General features: G+C 47.0%; 1 protein-coding gene across 2 annotated transcripts in view; it reads left to right on the top strand.

The window, feature by feature from the left end:
- Nucleotides 1–689: 689 nt before the first annotated feature.
- MYO7A (myosin VIIA) overlaps nucleotides 690–21,651 on the top strand; it is a 68,304-nt gene continuing 47,342 nt past the window's right edge. The window contains exons 1-13 of one of the 2 annotated variants that reach the window (XM_074152088.1): nucleotides 690–809; nucleotides 1,867–2,019; nucleotides 7,679–7,863; nucleotides 12,250–12,371; nucleotides 14,208–14,350; nucleotides 14,452–14,565; nucleotides 15,101–15,254; nucleotides 16,619–16,695; nucleotides 17,622–17,741; nucleotides 18,947–19,089; nucleotides 19,530–19,740; nucleotides 20,221–20,356; nucleotides 20,774–20,880. In XM_074152088.1, the coding sequence (XP_074008189.1) occupies nucleotides 711–809; nucleotides 1,867–2,019; nucleotides 7,679–7,863; nucleotides 12,250–12,371; nucleotides 14,208–14,350; nucleotides 14,452–14,565; nucleotides 15,101–15,254; nucleotides 16,619–16,695; nucleotides 17,622–17,741; nucleotides 18,947–19,089; nucleotides 19,530–19,740; nucleotides 20,221–20,356; nucleotides 20,774–20,880 (1,764 nt within the window). In that variant the 5' untranslated portion in view covers nucleotides 690–710. The remainder of the gene's footprint in view (nucleotides 810–1,866; nucleotides 2,020–7,678; nucleotides 7,864–12,249; nucleotides 12,372–14,207; nucleotides 14,351–14,451; nucleotides 14,566–15,100; nucleotides 15,255–16,618; nucleotides 16,696–17,621; nucleotides 17,742–18,946; nucleotides 19,090–19,529; nucleotides 19,741–20,220; nucleotides 20,357–20,773; nucleotides 20,881–21,651) is intronic. The other variant, XM_074152079.1, reaches the window with a different exon arrangement.

The following is a 21,651-nucleotide window of genomic DNA, read 5'->3' as shown; positions in this document are numbered from 1 at the left end:
AAAGGGCACAGCTTTCCACGCTATTTGTAGCTAAACTCTTGCTTTGAGATTATGGATGCTAAAACTTTGCACAGCTTCAGGAAGCAACTGGACATGCTCACAATAGATAAAATCCACTGAGAAGGATTAAACGCAAAGAGTCCACCTACAACTTACTGTAGCTGAGAGATCTCCCGAAGAAGTATGTCTGTCTACCTCTCTGGTATGTTCTTAACCCATCTTTAGTCATACCTTTTCCAGCAGTCTCCAAGATAGGTGAATGTATACTTGACAGTGGTTATCTGCAAGGCAAAAATGGGCCACAGCCTCCACGCAAGGCTTTCTGAAGCTGAAACCCATCTCCTAAGGGTGACTTTATAGGCTTGTGCATTGCACAGAGGGAAACCTCTACCTCGGTGGGTTTTTCTGCCTGTATCACTGCTCTGTAACCTGCTTTCTGGATGCAGTCTGTGACCAACAACCACCCAGGAGCTCATGAAACAGAGAGATAGTGTATGCTGTGTGGGGCATGCCCTACAGCTATTACCTTGCAGTGGGTTTCCCGGGCATCTGTGAAAAACGGACAATTTCTGGTTTGCAAAGGAAGTCATTTGACTTGTACCAGTGGTTTGGGTACAAAACATCAGCAACTTGTATCCCAAGGGATGCTGAACCTTTTGCAGCCCTGAGCGTAACTGTCCTCTCTTTGGTTCCAGGGGGATTATGTGTGGATGGACCTCAAAACCGGACGGGAATTCGACGTCCCCATTGGAGCGGTGGTTAAACTGTGTGACTCTGGACAGATCCAGGTTGTGGATGATGAAGGCAATGTACGTACAAAAGTTTGTGATGACCCTTCTTCAGGTCTATGGGCCTGGCTAGGCCAGGGCTTATAAGGTCAGGATGACTGACTTTGTCACGGGCTTCTCATATGTTCTTGGGAATCAACTGTGCCATAGTTTTCTATTTGTAAGCGCAAGACAATGTTGTGTCCCTACTTTTGGGGTGGTTTGGGGAGTGAAAGGCTGACAAGCTTCTTGAGTACAATGATAACAGAGACTTCCAAAGTACATTTAAATAGTGCTTTGACCAAACCCACCTTGACCTGCTGTTCCTTTGCTGTTATCCAGTCCTTTCCAACCTCCAACCTGTACAGGATGAGCCCAAACACAGGTTCTTCAATTTCCCACCTCTGCTTCTGTGCAGTGGTTGTTGTTTTAGAGGAACATCTATATCACAAGTAGAGGGTAACCAGAGGAGGTTCTCTGTCTTTTTTAAATTTTTTGCCAGCCTGAGGTACTTGTGAATGCTCTCATTCCCTTCAAGGATGGCAGAAAGAGATTTGGTTCAGAAGGTCACTGTGTCCAATTTGTAGGGGCTTTTAAAGCCCATTAGAAGTGATCAGTCTAAATGACACTCTGCCAATAAAAGTCTGATTTTTCCACCCCTGTGCCTCCTTTTCTCATCTTCAAAATCATCTTTTCTCTGCTCAGCAGTATTTTGTGGCAGAGAGTTAACCAGTGGTGTGAAAATGTAGTTGTGTGAAGGGAAGAACAAACCTGCTGTTTTTTAAAAGCACCCTTGATGTGCTGGATGTCCATGCTGCCCTGGTTGATGCTTCTACCAGAATGCCTCGTGTTTCATGTCTCTCGCTTCTCCAGTAAACCAAAAGATATTTTGCTTCTTCTGCTAGGAATCTTTCAGATTAGTCTCTGCCATGTCCCAAGAATAGAAGCTGTGGTCTCTGTGCTAATGCTCTCCTGTGTATGTTCTTCCGCCTGGTCCTTCTCTCCAGGGTGGGTTGTTTCTGTCTCTCATGCCAAACAAGACACCATCCCAGTGGTATCTCATTTGACTTATCTTTCTCTGTCCTTGTTTTCTTCCCAGGAGCACTGGATTTCCCCGCAGAATGCCAGCCACATCAAACCCATGCATCCCACCTCCATCCATGGAGTGGAGGACATGATCCGCCTGGGGGACCTGAACGAGGCGGGAATCCTCAGGAATCTGCTGATCCGCTATCGGGAGCACCTCATCTATGTGAGTGTCTTCCCCACCTTCACCCCCTGCTCTCCTTAGCTCTGGGGAACCCACATGGGGAAAACCCTGATTGAATTGAGCAACTGTATTTCTACCTTCACCTGGACTCAAGTGCTCTAGAGCATCTCCCACATTTGTTTTTATGACTTACCAGCTCTTGGGTTGCCTGGCATCCTGACAGCTGATGTTTGAGGACAGCAGTGTCCTTCATTAGGTCAGCTCAGTCATGTCTGGCCCAGTGGACCCAGTGCAGCTTTGCCAACCCCACCAGACATTCAGAAATCGAGGGTTTTGCAGAGAGTCAGCCAGAACTGCGTCTCTTTTCTGCAATAACATCGTGAAGGCCACCTCCCCAGCAGGACAAGAGTCAGCATTCAGGTCTCTGTGCTGGTTTTATCAGTGTGCTGTCTGCTGCGTAGTCTGGAGCACATTCTTGGGGCAAAAGCGTAGACTCTGTGTGTGTGTGTTTGCCACTACCTAATATACTCAAACAGTCTTTGCAAATGTGGAGAATTTGGTATTGCTCTCAAATCCTACAGTTTTCAGGTACTCAGTTGAATATCTGCTGTGCCCTTGAAGGCTTTTTCAAAGCCACCCAGGAATCTAATTTTCAAAAGGTTTTAAGACTAGTAGATTTTCAGGCTAGAGGGTATTGCAGTACAGTCTGACTCCCCAGATAGCATAAGCAAACAGACCACATCCAGGATTTTTATCTGTCAAGTCTGCTTGTTCTGCTTGGTGTCCAGTACCTTTTGGAAGGGTGGTTTTGGATTAGAGCTGGGCAACGCTGGAGAACAGACCACTCTGTTACATGGACTGTTCATGTGGCTGACAACCCCCTGCCCCCAACTCTGGAAGATATCTCTCTCTTCTTTCAGAGATGGATTTCAATCCTAGAAGAAGGGGTCATGGCTGCTGAAAGGCACCTCTAATTCCCCAAAGGTTGGAAGAGAATAGAGACCCCCAAATTCGTCTCTCACAGAGCTACCTTATTTGTTGTGCATGATGCCAGGGTCCCCTGTATTGTCAGTTTAGAGGAAAAAAGCCATGACCAGAAAATGATTCAGGTGTTAGATGAACTGAGTTACTCCCTGGAGCTCTCTTTAGGAAGCCTCAGACATTGGTAATCATAAACTAGCAAAAGTTAGCAGGGCCAAATTCATACTTGAGGTGGTGTCTCCATGTGCACTGAGCACCCATGGCAGTCACCAGAGGTATCAATAGTGCCAACAGAGCCAAGGCTGCCTTTCAGCTGTGCAAGAATAGGTGCCTGTCAGATGAGGTGATTGCTTTCGAGCTGGCTGGAGCTTGCCTGTCATAGAAGAGTTTATGTTGGAAGGGGAGTTCACGTTGGAGGTTTACAGTCCAACCTCCTCCAGCTCAGAGCATGTCCATCTTCAAAGTTAGATGTAGTACTTGTGGGGATAACTGAGTTCAAGCAACCTGACTGCCACCCAAGAAGCACAAGTAGCCAAGAATTTGTAGCCGATTGATGGGGTCATTCAGGAAACATTTATCTATTGAGCGCTGCCCCTTTTTCTCCTATTTGTGGGCACCCTGCAATGGTACCAAGTGGATTCCTGCAGCTTTGTCTTGCTCTCTGAGAAAGCTGGGATCATGTTGGATCATTTTTTCGATGGTGTCCACGTGTCTCTCCCAGGGTCCCTGTGTCATCAGGTGGGTGCCTCTTGCCTCACTAAGTGAACAGAGGTCCTCAGATAAGATTTCACATGTGCAATATCAGATTGCCTGTGAATAAAAGCAGCTCCTTCAGTAAAGCTCTGCCTCTGAGCTTCCTCACCAAGTTATTCACAGGCATCCAGGGAGACTATGAACATGAACGAGCGCTGGGCAGAGAGTTATTTGGCAGCATCATACTAATAAGGGCTAATGCGAAATGCAGCTGCTAACCTCTGGGCAGTGATTTGGGCTGAAGTGACTCAGTAGCCGTGTGGTTTCCCTACAAGTTCTTTGGGTCTGATGGTGACAATGCCATGTGCCCAACAGAGCAAGTGTGGAAGGATCAGCCACATCCCACAAAGGGCTTTGTATCTCAGAGCTTCCAGGTTACTGTGCCTTGATTGCTCCACACCACTAATGGCTTTGGAGTGCCAGCCCACGATCCTGGGCACAAGACAGCAATTATTGTAACTTCAAAATTACAGTGACACCCTCAAAATGACATAGAGCACATAGCTTGATACAGAGGCACGTAAACCATCCCTGTCTACTCTCATCTCTTAAGAGTGGTGGCACTGGGAGGAGTAGATTTGTGCTGTGTGGTAAATATTGATGGCAGTTTTGCAAAGCCAAGGTACCGTGTGGATGCCATGTGGGTAGGGAATACCCAGTCCCATGAGGTGTTTTCCTCTGGGGTATAATTTACTCTGTCTTAAAGACAGTGAAGCTCAGTGTGACTTTACCTTCACTGCTTGAAAGGATTTCTGAGCCTGCTGAGTAAAGGGTGGCTTTTCCAATGGGACTTCAGTCCCCCTTGTTTCTTCATCTCCTTAGCTTTGTGGAGGGTACAATTCTGCTCTAATAAAATGTAATTTTCCTTTTTCTCCTTCCTCACATTTTACTCGTAAGACAAACTGCGGCGGGAGGGTAAGTATGACTCTTGGCACTGTCATTTGCAATCGCTGTCATGCCTTCCACCGGATCACTTGTTTCCGTTCACCATCGTGGCGTTCTCATTTACCTTGCACCACCATTGCTGCTGCTTCACAAAGGCACTGAGAGCATCATCCCCTTTGACGCAGAGCTTGGCCCTCATGGTGAAGTTGTGACACCTTCCCAGAGCTGGAAAGTCCCCAACCTGTGAATGTGTTTAAAGCTGTAAGTGCTTCTCAGTAATGACCTCAACTTTAAGGAAAGAAACGTCTGCAGCAAAATGAGAAAAACTTCAACAAGGCCTTGTTGCCCATGGTTTGGCTTGAAAGCACTAAGAGAAACTATGCTGGATAGCAAGAGCATCTGGTGGGGAGTTTGGACTCCTGATCTCTTTCTCTGGAGACGAAAGCGTTGCCCACTGCTGCTCTCTAAGGGTTGCCAACATGCAGTAGTGTTTGGCAGAGTTTGAACCCCATAAAAATCCAGATGAAGTCAGCCATGGTGTTCTGGGTAGCGAGGGAAGCAGGCTCAGAAAGGATTTGTTTGGGGCTAATTAAAATGTAGGTCATGCAGGCTGTAATGAATTTGCACTGAGATGTGGTTCCTGTGGTCAGCCATGGCAGAGCCCCTGGCTGTTGGTAAAGCTTTGTTTTCCCAAGACAAGAGGGCTTTGCCTTCACCCGGCAATAGAAACCAGTGAGATAATGTTTCCTCGGAGGTGCCCTTTGATCCCTCATCAGCAAAGTGGACAAAGTTTTGCGTGCCTTCAGCTGTGAGAACTGGGCAAATTGTGAGTATTTATCAACTAGGAACGACCTACAAAAACAAGCAATAGTACAAGAGTTCGTGCTGACCAAGTGTTTTGTGGATCACAAGGGAAGGGTCGGTGAGAGCATCCAGAAAGCATTCCTGCAACTAATGGTTAACTCCTTTAAAAGTCTCGCTGGCTGCATTCAGCATGGCTGAAACACAGGGATTTTAGAAACCTCTGCAAAGAGGTTTTTTTTGAGAAGAGGTTCAAGGAAGATTAGAAATGTTCCTAAAAGTAACCTGGTAAAAAATTATGAAAAGGAAAACAGTCTTTCAAACATCTCACCCAGGACCGGAAGAAGATTTGAGGTTCCTTGGGGATCTTAGTGACATAATCCCATTCAGAAATTGAGCTCACTCCTCTGAGCACTAAGTTTACCTGCTCTGTCCCAGTTGAAGGCTGCTGTGGGACTTCTCTGCTTTCTTATTTCAATGCTGCCGCCTTCTAACATCCAGCCCACATGATTTCACAGCCAATTTCTACCCTTTGGATTTGTGACAACTTTGTTTTTGAGCTTAAAGAGCTTTTTTCCTTTACTGGCACGTAAGCCTCTATTACAGGGAAGACTATCATATCCTTTCTCAGTTACCACTGTAAATGCAAACCTCACCTGGGACTGAACAGAAAGTTGCTCTCTGGTATCGGCCATGAGGCTAGAAAGCAATGAGTCCCTCAGGGCTTTCAGCATCCCTGCTGTAGGACACAATTGCCACCTACTGGCTGCCTTTCAGGAAGCCTGAGCTGGTAGGGAAGTGTTGCATAGATGGTGGCAAACAAATTGTCATCTCACTCCAATCAAGCCCTTTCCATCATGATTGAGGGATACTGGGCTTGATGGGAGAAACTCGACCTGGGGCTTGTGTCTCTAGGTCTCCCTTTCCACTCCTCTCCCCAGCAGTGGCAGTTATTTTGCTTCAGTGAGAAATGAGAAACAGTCAGACATTTTTTATTCATCAGCCAGTTTGCAATATGCACAAAAAGAGGAGCAGCCAGCAGATCACAGAGACATTTTCTTCTCAGTTCACAAGCATCTTTGCCTTTGCCACTTGACTGCTTTGCACCAAACGCTTGTTGTTGGGTTTAGGCCATGTGGATAAAAACCCTTCAGAATTGTTTTTATATTGAAATTATTTTATTTTTTCCCTGGAAAGCATATATGCAGCAGCAGGGGCACTTTCACAGCTGATCCCACCAGGAAGTATAGACGACATTAATCTTGGAACTTTCGTTTCCAATAGTTAGCCTAGAGAAGGTGACTTGGCTCCTTTGAAGTCATGGAGTGAAAGTAGCCTTGATCTCATGCCCCCTGGTTAGGCTGAGATGGAGCCTTGTTGACTCACTTGCTCTAGTCACTAACTTTTAGACAGCTGAAGTTGGAGAAGGAAATCCTTATTCTCTGCCTTGAGCTTGGGATGTGGCCAAACCTCCCAACGTCAGAGCTGCATCTGAGCAAGATGACAAAGGTCGTGAGTCCTTAGGTGAGAGGCTTGAGAGAAACAGCTCCTGGAAGAGCAGAAATGAAAGAGGAAGACACCACAAAGTAAGGGGTTTGCTTCCTAAGCTCAGGACAGCTTTGCTCGTTAGGGTACGACAAAAAGCATGGGATGGACAAAAAGTCATTTCCCAAAATGACTCAGAAATAGCTGAGAAGGGGTGTGTTGGGATTTTACGGACCCTATCCATGTGCATAGGTTTAAACTGCAGCACGGAAATAGAGATGGCAGAGAAGAACATATTGCAGAGGGAGACTTAGCAGCTCTGTTGTGGATTTACAAAAACAGGTTGGAAGGACATCTGTCAGGAGTGGTTTGACTCCAGCTGGTCCTGCTTTGAAATATGGCAGTGGTCTTCAGGTCCCTTTCATCTGTAGTTTCTCATAATTTGTGCAATGCAGTAGGTATGTATGGATACCCGCTGGCTCTGGCAGTATTTTTGCAAATATGAGCTTGACTTGAAACTCTGAATCTTAACTGAAGAGCTTCCAAAATACGAATTAAGGCTTGAATCCATGCTGTGCATGAGCAGGGCTGAATATGAACTGATTTAGATAGTTTGGGATGTTTGTTCCAGTTTTGCTCCAGTCTCCACCCTGCAACCATCTTTGACTTGAACATCATCTTTCATCCAGCTTTTGAAAAGCCTTGATTTTTCTGGCCTCCACATTCCATCCAAGCTGCCAAAGCCTCTAAGCTACATCTCACTGTCCCCATAATCCTTCATGTGCTTCTCCTCCAGACATACACTGGTTCAATACTGGTGGCAGTAAACCCCTACCAGCTCCTACCCATCTACTCACCCGAGCAGATACGCCTGTACACCAACAAAAAGATCGGTGAGATGCCACCACACATCTTCGCAATTGCCGACAACTGCTACTTCAACATGCAGCGCAACAACAAGGATCAGTGTTGTATCATAAGGTGAGTCGGTGGATTTCCAAACAGGCCATATCCTGAAAATGGGTGCTGAGCACCTGCAATGTGGTTGATAGGGAACAGCTTATCAGCTAGAATCAGAAATTTGAATGACCTATTAGATCTCCCATCCACATATTCCCAGTGCCGAGGTGGTCTCTGTTTGCAGTCACTGTTCCTAGTAAAGATGATTTATTGATCCTTTGGTACTTGCCCTACAATAGATCTCGTATTCATCTTTAACCTTGTCGCGACGGAGGGAAGACAGGGCCACTCAATATGAGTGATCAGCAAGCTTCGTTTATTGATTCACACAGTGCCCTTTTATGTTCTAACATAATTAGCTCATACATATTACAAAAGTTAAGCTCATGATTGGTTAGTTCTTAGAAAGATCAACTCCACCCTTGGTTCCTTCTTTACAGTTACTTTCATCCTCTTTTCCCATGCCTGAGCAGCTGCAACCTCTCTGTTATCTTACAACAATTATAGTCAAGGACGAGGTGTCTTTACCAGCCCAGTAGTTATGGGGGCTGAATCCGATGTTTCTCAAGCTTTTGCTCGGCCAGCTGGATCATGTCTATGTGACCCTTCTCAGCTAGCCATTCTCCCACAATTCCCCCGTTTTTATTTTGAATGACATAGGCTTGGTTAAACATCCGTAACACAAGGGTTTTCATACAAGACAACACACAACTCACACAAAGCAATGCTATTAGTACAATGATTAAGACTAGCAATCCCGTCTGTAAAAGGTTTCTCAGCCATCCAGATAGACCCAACCAGTCTCCAAGAGCACCCCTATAAGGCACGTAGTAAATGGGGAGCGGGGTGTTGCTAGGCTTGCACAAAAGCTGGTCGTGTTGAGTGATCGAGCTAAAGTTATCCACACATTTTCTCGTGGGTCAAACATCTCACTATATGGGATGGCTCTTATGCTTACAACTAAGGCAACTACTATAAAGCTTTCTATACCTAAATTAACCATTTTCTCTGTTTCAACTTCTAAGCAAATAGCATGCACATAATATCTAGGGGTTACAGACCCCACAGACTGTACAATTAATTTCTGTCTTTGCGACCTCATGGTTCACACTCAGGCGCAGCGGTCTCAGTCCGTTGGTTTATGGTGATTAGTCGGGTCACCTTCAGCGGCGACTTCAGGGTGGTCGATGGCGGGCCTTACCCAACGGCTGGGAACCCAGATGGTACCTTGTCCCCTATGGTCCATCGTAGAAGGGGTGATTTGCGAGCAAGGGTCAATCCTCCTACTCCCGTGACCGTGGTGCTGCTCGCGTAGGTCGGCCATTGAGCCGGCCACTTATGCGTGCTGATTATGGAAATGTCAGCGCCAGTGTCTAGAAGAGCAACAAGTGATATAGTTAGGTTGGCGTATTGCACAGCAACCGGGCGTTGTGGCCTTTGGCGCAAGCTGACAGTTAGTAAGGCCATTTGTCCTGTAGATCCAAAGGCTCCTTGCCCTCGTGGCTGCTCTTGCAGCGGTGGAAGGGCTCCCGCAAGATGTGGTAGGGGAATTAATTGCGCCACCTTGGTGCCTTTAGCGATGAAGAGCGGTGGGAATAACGTGTGGGCCATGATCTGGATCTCACCGTGGTAATCTTTATCAATCAGTCCCACCAACACATTAAGTCCCAGCATGGTGGCTGATGAACGGCCTATAAGTAGTGCTCCGACAGCTTGTCCATTGATACAGATTGGTCCCTGTGTGCCGGTAGCAATGCTGACAGGCTTTGAGTCCAACAGGGTACAATCTACTGCTGTTGCCAGGTCCAAGCCGAGGCTTCCGCTTGTGGCTGGTCTGAGCTGAAGGGATTGAGTGCTGCCGGATATGCAGCCGCTTTTTGTGTCGGCGCGGGGCGGCTCTTCCCGCTGAATCGTCCGTTTCCCGGTTTAGAAGCGCGACATGCAGTCTCATTGTGGTTGTCCGACCGGCAGTTTCTGCACCATACTGAGCCGGCGTCGCAGTTCCGTCTGATGTGTCCAGCAGCGCCGCAACGGTAGCATCGTGGGCGAGATGATTCACTAGCATTTAATCGTTGAACGGAGGCTTGCAAAGGAGCAAGGGCTGCAAGAACTTGACTCTGCGTAGCCTGCGCGTGTTCCTTTAAACTATTCCCTAGTTCCTTTACTGCCTCAACTAACATTGCCTGTGGCCCTACCGGTACCTGAGCCATCCTTTCTAGTCCTTCCTCGATAGTCCATGTCCCTGGCAATGTAGCCAAGATGTTGCGTGTGGCCGGATTACTATTTTGTATAGCACACTGCTTTAGTATAGTGCCTCTGAGATAATCAGGCACCCCGGCCGCCTGTATGGCGTTTGCTACTCGATTGATAAACAGGCCAAATGGTTCCTCTCTTCCTTGCTTAATACCCATATATGAAGGGATTCCTTTTTTTTTTTTTTTTTTTTTTTTTTTTTTTGAGTGAACGGCTTTTTTCTCTCTCTCTTTTTTTTTTTTTTTTTTTTTTTTTTTTTTTTTTCCAGCTCGGTTTGCAACGGGGCGTTAGCGACTGCCCGCCATGGCTTTATCAACTTTTTGGCTGATTTATTATCGCATATAACTTCGTCAAACAATTTATCCTCATATTTACGCCATTCCTCGTGTTCAAAAACCGTATCTGGATTATCAAAGCAACCTCTCGCTACTCCATATGCTGATAACCCAAGCAACTCCCTTATACAATCTATACCCTGAACGCTCCGCTTTTCTAAAAAGCATTTGAGCAAATCATACGCCGCTTGTCTGTTCATACCTGAAAGATCAACTCCACCCTTGGTTCCTTCTTTACAGTTACTTTCATCCTCTTTTCCCATGCCTGAGCAGCTGCAACCTCTCTGTTATCTTACAACAATTATAGTCAAGGACGAGGTGTCTTTACCAGCCCAGTAGTTATGGGGGCTGAATCCGATGTTTCTCAAGCTTTTGCTCGGCCAGCTGGATCATGTCTATGTGACCCTTCTCAGCTAGCCATTCTCCCACATAACCTCTCCTTTTAAATTTAAACTCAACACTCCTACAGACATGAAAGATGCAGAGTTCTATACATTCTGCACAAGGCAGGGCCAGGGACAAGCTCGAGCACTGGACCTGTAGTTGTTCGCACCGCTGAACTGGTGTCTCCCTGCATGGCTCTGCTCTGGACTGGTCAACCTTGGGCACAAAGAAGTGCCTGGTCACAGTTATGGGTATAGTTCACTCCAGTGTCTGTCCCAAATGGTGGTATGAACCAGATTTTGTTCCCTCGGGCCTCTGATGCTTGTCCAATCAAGTTTTGAACCCTCAGTCATTGTGCTTTCAGGGCACCATGTCTCTCCAAGACATGCCTACCCTAAGATTTCGTTGCATAAAAATGATACTCTGGAGTACCCCATGCATAGTACTTCAGATATGTGGGACTGAAAAGTCCATGCAGTAATGATTACCTGGCAGGGCTGAAAGAGCATCATATGAGGCCTAGAGGACAGTCAAGGTCAGGCATGATGCAATGTGCCAGTGGCCAGCCAACCCTGAGAAGTGAGGCAATTCAGTCCCACCAGGGTCTCAGTCCCTGGTGCTCTTTTATTTAACACCAGGAAAGTCCATTCCAATCACAAATACTGGCTACCCCATATATCAGACAGGCCATAGACTTACAGCAAGGGATTTTTGCCCAGTCCTTCTGCTTGTACCATCAGAGGGCCCACGCTGAGTGTGGTACCTTACCCCAGAACTGTCACCATCAGCGTGACAGCCTGCATTCAAACCATGTGTGGCAGGGTGACATGGTCAGGGCTTAAATAAGGGCATGCAAGGTAACAGGAGTCGGAGTTCAATGGAGAGAAAACTTTGAGGAGTAACTCTTGCTTCCTCCCCTGTGATCTTCTTCTCTCCTATCTGCCCCTCAGTTGGACATGTCTAGGGGACACAATAAAGTGCCTACCTCTGAAAGGCAGTATTTTATAGTCTGCTTTCTAGTGCATTTTGGCAGCTCAAGACTGATGATAAAGCTGCTCCATGGGACCAGCCTGCCCCTGAACCACAGGCTCATGGGCTGGTGATCATGCCTGGAAAAGCACTGTCTGAAAGTGCCTCCTGACTTTCCTAGTGCTGATTCAATGGTGGTATTTGCTGGAGAAGCCCAACCCCAAGAAAGAGCTTGGGCCAAATGGACTGCAAAGCAAATCTGGACCTTGATTGGAAGCTGTCTGGTCCTACCATTTCTCCTACAACCAGTCCGTGGGATGCTGGAAACCCATCCTTAGTGGTCTCATCCCACCTGTGTTAACAGAAGAGGCACAGAGACGGCAGTCCTTTTGGAGACAGAGACAGAGGGACATTGGCAGGGGGGCAGCAGGGCTTTCACTGGCTTCAATTCCTGGTGTCTTTGCAGCGGTGAATCCGGAGCAGGAAAGACAGAAAGCACAAAACTGATTCTGCAGTTCCTGGCGGCCATCAGCGGTCAGCACTCCTGGATTGAGCAGCAGGTCCTGGAGGCAAATCCCATCTTAGAAGGTGAGGCCTCAGATGATGGAGGCATTTTTTTTTTTCTGGAAAAAAAAAAAATCAGATTCAGGTACCACAAAATGTGGCCAAAATATGTAAGTCACTTTGTTGTATTTTGAGTTTCAAAAAGTGACAAAATTTTAGAAATATATATCAAAAGCAGTGATGTAAACATTTATTAAGCAGCATATTTGGTTTCTTTCCATATGAATTTATTTTTCACAAGACAAATGGTCTCTGATTCAGACTCTTAAATTTTTCAGCTGACCTGAAAATTTTTTCAGTTGTTTTATTCACTTAAAATTGAAAAATGTGTTTTTTCCACTTAAATCAGTACTTTCCCCCCCAGAATTTCTAAGCAGAGACCTGACTTTTACCTAATGCTCTGTGTAGTCTGGGATTTAAAAAATGCTGATAACCAAATACAAAAAACTCTTTTGAAAAATCTCACCACCTTTTCCAGGGCTCAAATTATAACTGTATGCAGAGCACCAATAACCTGTAAATGCTGCATTCAACTGATTTTTTTTGTTTGCTTGTTTTATTTGACCATAGTTGCAAAAATCCTATTCCTACTCTTTGCTGGTTCAGCAGAACACAAGATTAATTTGACCAGAGCTGCACAGAGTAAGCACCTTGTGCTGGCAATACACGATAGCAAACCCCACCTTTTCCTTCCAAGATCAGCGAATGGCAGCAGAATGCAGAAGAAGAAATAAAGGTAGTTCACAAAAGAACCGGATAATGAGAATTGGCTCATGGCCTTAATTGATACATTAGCAAGCTGTTACTGTGATCAGCCCCACCGTTTTAATTGGATGTCTGTAAATTAAATAGGTGATCTGGCCCTCTGGCCCCAGCGTGATGCCAGATGGACCTTTTACACTTATGCAGAAAAATAACATTTTCCTTAAAGAATAACATTATTTTTGCCTCTCCTGCTACTCGCAGAGAGCAGTGTTTTGCTTGGTAAATAACCCCCTGGGAATCAACGGGAATGTGGATATCCTGACTGCTTTCCACGCATAATGTTAGCAGAGCAGACGAGAAAGTCACTGGTTGAGCTTTTCTTCTCTCTGCTGGAGCTTCCTTCAGTCGTGGCATGAAGATGGAAGGAGGCTCTCGGGGCACCACGGGGCCACCTGACCGCTGGCGTTGGAAAGCATCGTAGCATGCACGCAGGGTGTTTTTGAACATGCACTTCATCACTGCTAGGACTGGGGGGAAGAGAGTATCTGTATTTCAAATGCATCCCCATCACCTGCCAGTAACCCTGGAGCCAGAGCCTGCTGGCCAAGGCACTCAAGCCAGCGGTCCACACCCACAAAGAGCATGGACTTGGGTACCTTTCTCTGCACACAGTCTGTTTGCAGGGAGAAGTCTCCCTCTGGAGGCCGGTTTAGTCCTCTGTATTTCCCTAAAGGACGAGCTCTTTCCTTTCCCTCTCAGTCGACAAATCACTCACCAGCAGCACTGTCATTTCCCGCCCAGTGTCACCTCACACACCGCAGCATCCTCCTGCCAGCCTTGCTCAACCCTCTTGCATTTCATTGGCTGCTGCCAAAATCCTGCTGTCCTGGCCCTTCTTCCTGGATAAGGTCACCCTGTTCCCATGCGTCCTTCTCTGTGCTCCTCTCTTTATTTCCGAGGACAATCATCTGCGGTATATCCTGTTTCCCCACACCGAGATGAAACTGAGCCAGCCAAACTTAAGGGAAAGACTTTGGGGCTGATTTTACCCTCTCAGCTCCCCTCTTTTGATTATTTTTTTTTGGCCCATGGGACCAGAGCCATGATCTCCCTTGCATCAGGTCCTCTCTAACCCACTGTAATTCTTTCCCACAGCTTTCGGGAACGCAAAGACCATCCGTAATGATAACTCAAGCCGATTTGGGAAGTACATCGACATCCACTTCAACAAAAGGGGAGCCATTGAGGGAGCGAAGATTGAGCAGTACCTGCTGGAGAAGTCCCGGGTCTGCAGGCAGGTAAGGTGATATATCTGCAAAGCATGGAGGAGGCATCTGGTCAGTTGACATTTGCAGTGCTGTTTCTCCTCACTGAGCTAACTCTTGCTCTTCTACTGCAGGCTCAGGATGAGAGGAATTACCACGTGTTTTACTGCATGCTGAGAGGAATGACAATGGAGCAGAAGAAGAAGCTGGGTCTTGGGAAAGCCACGGACTACAACTACCTTGCGATGGTGAGAGTGCAGCAAAGCAGAGGTTTGGTGGGGTGATGTGGTGAGAGCTTCTTAGCAAGAGAGAGAGATGAGAGGTGCTTCCTGCAGAGCCAAGAGCTACTTTGCTGGTTATGACCTTCCTAAGTCTTAGTCACAAGGTTTGTGGGACTCCTTTGTGCCACCACCGCAAGCCTCACAGCCTTAGTGCAAACCCTTAGCCCTTGTGTATAAGACAGGTTATTTCTACTCTTCCTGTGGAGCAGGACACAAGCTTAGATGGTGCCCAGACCACTTGTTTGGAAATAACAAGGGTGTTAGATATATTTGGAAATAAGATGGATTTTGGATTGAGAGCAGTCCTGAGGAGAAGGACATGGGTGTACTGGTTGATGAGAAGCTCAACATGAGCCAGCAATGTGTGCCGGCAGCCCAGAAAGCCCCCCGCATCCAGCAGCATGGACCCAGTACTCCAGATGTGGCCTCACCAGGGCAGAATAGAGGGTGCACTACTCTGCACTGTTACCCCATGCTCTGTGCGACCTCTTCGCCTCCCCAGGGTAACTGCACAACCTGCGATGGCAGAGATGATAGCAAGGAGTACGCCAACATCCGCTCCGCAATGAAGGTCCTTATGTTCACTGACACGGAGAACTGGGAGATCTCCAAGCTGCTGGCTGCCATCCTGCACATGGGGAACCTGCAATATGAAGGTAAAAAGACAAAATATAGGGACATGGTCCATCTCATTTCTCCTTATTCTACATGGTGAAAGGGAGCCAGGCTTAGGGATGGAGGGCTGTATCCAACCACCTACCATGGTGCCATGCCAGGGACTCAGGTGCTTATTGTGGCATGTAAGGACAAGAAAGGAGGATTAAGTCCACCTGCCCACTCTGCAGGGCTGCCAGGTTCTCAGTGACATCCACCTTTCCTGAATATAGGGAGGTTGAATGTGGTCACAGGCCATTCAGTAGAGTCAGGTTTTGCAAGAAGAGACTAATGGAATGTTTGACAAGTGCCCGTGTGACTGGAAATGCCTCTGTAAAGGTACCAAACCGCCCTGCTGTCAGAAATGACATGGTGATTTTAAAAGCCTCTTTGGAAGACAGAAGCACCTACATGCTAGAAACATTTTTACCCCCTTGGTCACTTAAGGTGGCTGGCAGAGCAAAGTACAGGTCCTTTGCAGCCAGCAGTGGTTCTCCAGGAGCTGCATGAAATTATCTCTCCCTTCTCTAGGGATGGATCTTCTGGAAAGCACTACTGAGGAGAAGGATCTGGGAGTCCTGGTGGATAGCAAACTTTCCATGAGCCAGCAATGTGCCCTTGCTGCCAAGAGGGCCAATGGGATCCTGGGCTGCATAGGGAAGAGTGTGGCCAGTAGGTCGAGGGAGGTCATTCTCCCCCTGTACTCTGCACTGGTGAGGCCACAACTGGAATACTGCGTCCAGTTCTGGGCTCCCCAGTTCAAGAGAGACAGGGAACTGCTGCAAAGAGTCCAACATAGGGCAACAAAGATGATTAAGGGATTGGAGCATCTCCCTTATGAGGAAAGGCTCAAAGAGCTGGGGCTCTTTAGCCTGGAGAAGAGAAGACTGAGGGGAGACCTTATCTGTGTTTACAAGTACCTGAAGGGTGGGTTGAAGGATGATGGAGCTGGACTCTTTTCAGTGGTTCCCAGTGACAGGACGAGGGGCAACGGGCACAAGCTGGAACATAGGAAGTTCCATTCAAATATGAGGAGAAAATTCTTTACAATGAGGGTGGCAGAGCCCTGGAACAGGCTGCCCAGGGAGGTCGTGGAGTCCCTTCTTTGGAGATTTTCAAGACCCGCCTTGATGCAGTCCTGAGTAATGTGCTATAGGCAATCCTGCTTTAGCAGGGGAGTTGGACTAGATGATCTCTAGAGGTCCCTTCCAACTCTGAGAATTCCGTGATTCTGTGATTCTCAAGGCCATATTTTGCCTGGCCATCACAGGGAGGCGGTGGAGAAAGACCCTTTCCCTCACCCCATCTAACTTCTGCAGAGCTGTGTCCCGTGCTGACTGCTTTCCCTCTGCCTTCCTCCCCCCAGCTCGGACCTATGACAACCTGGATGCCTGTGAGGTTGTTCAGTCGGCGTCGCTAATCACTGCGGCTACGTTGCTGGAGGTCAGTGGCTCTGTGGTGCTGCTTGTCCCCTTTCTGGCTTGTTCCCATATTCCCAGTGTTGTGGCAAAGCTTCATCTGAGCCAGGCTCTTCTTGCACCACCAGCTCTAGGAGGCTGGAGATGCCCCAGTTAAACCATACTTTGCCCTGTACTGGCAGTGTGAAGGTGGGTGTCTCCGTCTCAGCTGGGTATCTGAGCTCCCCTTCATGCCAGTGGTGAGAAACAGACACTTTGGTGGCACATCACCCTAAACAGGACATCCAAAATAGCTCAGTCCCTAAAACAGACTGTTTCTCTCATTGAAGAAAAGAGAGTTCATTGCAGTAGGTGAGACAGAGATATCACCTATGCTGTGTGTATCTGGCAAGAGGTGAGATGGCCCTCATCCAAACCATCTGTGCAGTGGCTGGAGCATTCTTCAGTGGCCTCCCCAGCAGGTAACAGGGCTCCTTCAGGGACACCATCACATCTCCATAGGCACCACTGGTCACAGAGTGTGATCCACAGCTGTCTGCAGGCTGGTCCCATGTACTTCAGGGGTGGACATTTCCCTGGCTTGATCTCAGAGGTACAAAAAGGGGTCAAGGGGATGCAAAGCTACACTCATGCTGGTAGGGTACAGCTTTGCAGGCTTTGCATTTTCATCTTCTCTCCCCACGCCTCATTAACATCTCACACTAGGTCAAGTGACCAACGAGAACACTTTCCATAGTAAAACACTTTTTATAAAGTGTTGATTACTCTCTCTGAGAATGCCTGTCACATCATTTGAGATATTTTCCCCACACAGCTAAGTCACTTACTTCCAGCCATGGGGTGCTGTACTGTTCCTCCCTGGCCACGCACATACAGGCCAGTAGCCCAGGCCATTGTAAGGACTCCTTGTGTTGCAAAGTCAACAGTTGTGTGTGGTGGTATCTTTGGCAGGTTGACCCTCAGGACGTGATGAACTGCCTTACCAGCCGGACGATAATCACCAGGGGTGAGACCGTATCCACCCCTCTCAGCATGGAACAAGCGCTGGATGTGAGGGACGCTTTTGTAAAGGTAAATCTTAGGGCATTCCTTTCTGCTTTTGTTGATAAACTGAAGAAATCTGCCAGTTTTGAGCATCCACTGCACAGGAAAAGTGCCTCACTTGGTGCCCGTGTGAGCTCAAATCAATAGATGGCCTTGAAACTATGTTCTATGCTCAAAGAGCTGAGACGGAAGGAGTCCAGATAGCCAGGTCTTCAAGGTATTTGCAGTCTGGACTTGAGACTGTGTATATTCAAAGGTGCCCTGTGGAAGGGGCCAGCATTCTGAAATGACTTCACCTCAGCTTCAGGAAAACATCCCAGCTTAAGCCCCAAGGTTAAATTCTCAGCTGCTGTAAATCAGAGCAGCTCTATCAACACCTGTAACACCCACACCTGAACTGCAGGATTTGGGCATGTCTGCAGCAGTAAATAAAGCTGAATGTCACAGGAACAGGGACAGAGAAGTTCAGCAGCCATCAGAGCACTTAGAGAGAGCATCACCTGAGGCTTTGCAGTGATGAAGGTCGATGGGGTGGGTGTGCATCACTGCTGTACTGTTTGTAGCCCCGTGTAAGGCTGTAAATACTTTGGCCAATTTGGGCCCCCCACTCTATCTGTGGGGAACTGGTACATCAAGCTAGCTGGTTTGATACATAACTGGTCTGCAAATCCAGAAAGTGACTTCTCTAGTGGTGATGGGCCTTGGAATCGGGCTGCCTTCCTGGTAGCACTGCAGTAGCTTATACAAAATAAACAAGTAACACTGTAAAACATGGAGTTCTGGAATTACTGAAGCAGCAATAGCTGCCTCATTAAATCAGCAAACTGTTCAGCCAGTGCTGCAACATTTAAGTCAGCACCTTTTCCAGGAGCGATGTCCTTCCCTTGTGTAGCAGTGTAACATAGCTCTGCTGATCTGTAGAGTGAGATGTTTAGAAACCAAGAAGAAGACTGTTGGGCTTCAGAGTAAGCCCACAGATCAAAAATTTAGGGATTTTGCTTTCAGTCGTCTTTTATCTAGGCTTTCAGGTCCACTTTTCTTGATCTACACAATGGCTCTTGAAGCTTTAAACCATGCCAAGAGTCTGGCGTAAATGTTGGCGAGCATGTCCTCAAGGACTGTCCAGTTGCTGGCCATGCTTTAGGGGAGCTTGTGCCATCTGAATGGTGCTGCAGACTAGCAGGGTGAACTGCTAACATGTCTCAGTGAGCTCCATCTTTGGGATGTTGCAGGGAATTTATGGGCGGCTTTTCGTGTGGATCGTGGAGAAGATCAACGCTGCAATTTACAGACCTCCTTCGCAGGAACTCAAAAGTGTCAGGAGATCCATCGGCCTCCTGGACATCTTTGGCTTTGAGAACTTCACTGTGAACAGGTATGGAGCCTGCAAAAGGTCTTAACCCTCTACGACCCCAAGCTTAAGGTCTTGCAGTCCTTTTACTTCTCCTGAGATGAACAGGACTGGACAGGGTGAAGCTTTTTTCTGTATGAGAGATTATCAGAACTAATCACTTTTCTGTTGCAGCAGACAATATATTTCTTTAGTTGTTCAAGTATGGGCCACATAATAGCCATAGGAGATAACCTCCAACTGATTGGTTTAGGCTATAAATGTACAGTGCCATGTTATAGCAATGTACAATGGCTGTAGCATTGTTTTGGGGGAGAAAAACTGATTATCTGAACTGATAAGGAAATTCTCAGCCAGCAGCAACCTTACTGGGTGGTTGAGAAGGTAGATCAAGATGGAGGGAGATGGAGAAAGATAGAGCATGGTGGATCTAAAGTGACCTTTCCTTGACCTTCCCTCCACAGTTTTGAGCAGCTTTGCATTAACTTTGCGAACGAGAACCTGCAGCAGTTCTTCGTGCGCCACGTCTTCAAACTAGAGCAGGAGGAGTACAACCTGGAGAACATCAACTGGCAGCACATCGAGTTCACTGATAACCAGGATGCCTTGGACATGATTGCCATCAAGCCCATGAACATCATCTCCCTCATTGACGAGGAGAGCAAGTTCCCCAAGGTGTGTTTTGGGCTCAGCCCTGCTGCCATGGACTCTCCTGTTTTTACCCCCTTTGCACTTTGCCCTGTGAGAGGGCTGATCAGCCCCGAACTCACATTCACCACTGGGTTGCCTATTCATAGATTTTATTGCTCTGTCACATTTTCTTCCATGACTACCACAACCACGCTTAAAACAAGTTAATATTTCTGATGGAAGAATATGCCTGCAAGAGACTCGAGAATAGTTTTGGTGAACTTTAAGAGAAAATACTGTTAAATATACTCCCTTTGGAGCGCTTTCTTGAATATAGCACAACACATCAGTGATATTTAATCCATTTCTTTCATTTCTGCACTTGAGATATCCCCTCCAACACATCTTTTCTCAAAATAAATACACATTGTGACCCAAGACAAAAAAAAAATGCACTATTGATTGGAAAATTATTTTAATGGGACAAACCCTGGTTAATTGTCAGGTCTTTTCCTGTGTGCACAGGGTACAGATGCCACCATGTTGCACAAGCTGAACTCCCAGCACAAGCTTAACACCAACTATATCCCTCCGAAGAATAACTATGAAACCCAGTTTGGCATTAACCACTTTGCTGGAATTGTTTACTACGAAACAAAAGGTATGGGGCAGCTCCTGGGGCCTTGCAGGTGTGAGGGGAAGCTTGGGGAAGGTGAGCTGCTGCTGAATTAGAGCAGAGCAAGATGGTAGCCCACAGCAGTGTCAATGTTCTCCTTTTCTGGCTGTAATGACTTGCACCTTCAGTGGTGCCCATGAGCTGCAGATGTTGATGCTCTTTCACTCATGCATGCCCGTAACAGAATTGCAGTGATTTCCCCACATGCATCCTTGATCCAGTCTCAAGATTTGTCTCTGTCTTCCTTCTCTTGGTCCCCTTTTCTCTGCCCACTCATTATCCCCATTGCCTCCCCAAGAACCAGTTGCCAGTAGTCCAGCAACCCAGAGGTTGCTTTCAAGGCACATCCTGGCCATGTTGCACTGTGTCATCTCTCTATGTGTTGTCCCATTATTCCTCTAGGTTTCTTGGAGAAAAACAGGGACACGCTGCATGGAGACATCATTCAACTGGTGCATTCCTCAAAAAACAAATTCATCAAGCAGATCTTCCAAGCAGATGTGGCAATGGTAATGCAGGCGAGAGAAGATCTTTTTTCATGGGGTTATTCCTGGAAGGGGCAGAAGATTTGCAGACAGTCATATTGTTCTGATGCTGTTTGGGGTGTTTCCAACCTGTTAGTGTGGGACAACCATCAGAAAGCGTTCGTGTGGTGTCACTGATACATCTGCACTCACATCCCTGGTTCACTGCATTCAATTAATCAAATTCTATTTTGTGCTGTGATTGCTCCTCTCCTAATGGTGAAGGGGTGGGGACAACAAGGTTTGTGATTGTAGAAATCTGAGAGAGAAAGAGCTAGCCAGCTAGCCCCTCTGGTTGAGTAGTCCAGATCTGGGTATCACAGAGTGAGAAATGAAAAACAGATACTTGTAGACCAGAGCAGAACAAACGAAGAGACGATCTGGTTGGCCATTAAGCACTGCATCAGGACTTGGAGGGACCAGCCAACAGTCGTGTTTTACAGCAGCAAAGAGAGGGAACACCAAGTATGAAAGTCAGACTTTAAAGCTCCCCTGTCCTGATCCCAGTCCTCCAAGAGGGTATGTGCTTACTCCAGTCTCAGTGTGGGTAAAGACCATGTGCTCTGAAGATTTAGAGAAAGGCACAGTTATTGCTTTAACTCTTCCTATTCCTTTTGAGCATTTATTATTAGGATACCATCTTAAATGCTGAGATTAGTGAATATTTCACCCATCCCTGGAAGTGTGCAAGGCCAGGCTGGATGTGGCTTTGAGTAACCTGGTCTAGTGGGAGGTGTCCCTGCTCATGGCAGGGGG

This window comes from Numenius arquata, chromosome 1, assembly GCF_964106895.1.
Source record: "Numenius arquata chromosome 1, bNumArq3.hap1.1, whole genome shotgun sequence".
NCBI lineage: Eukaryota > Metazoa > Chordata > Aves > Charadriiformes > Scolopacidae > Numenius > Numenius arquata.
The sequence above is the reverse complement of the archived record's forward strand: the minus strand, read 5'-3'. Positions and strand labels throughout refer to the sequence as shown.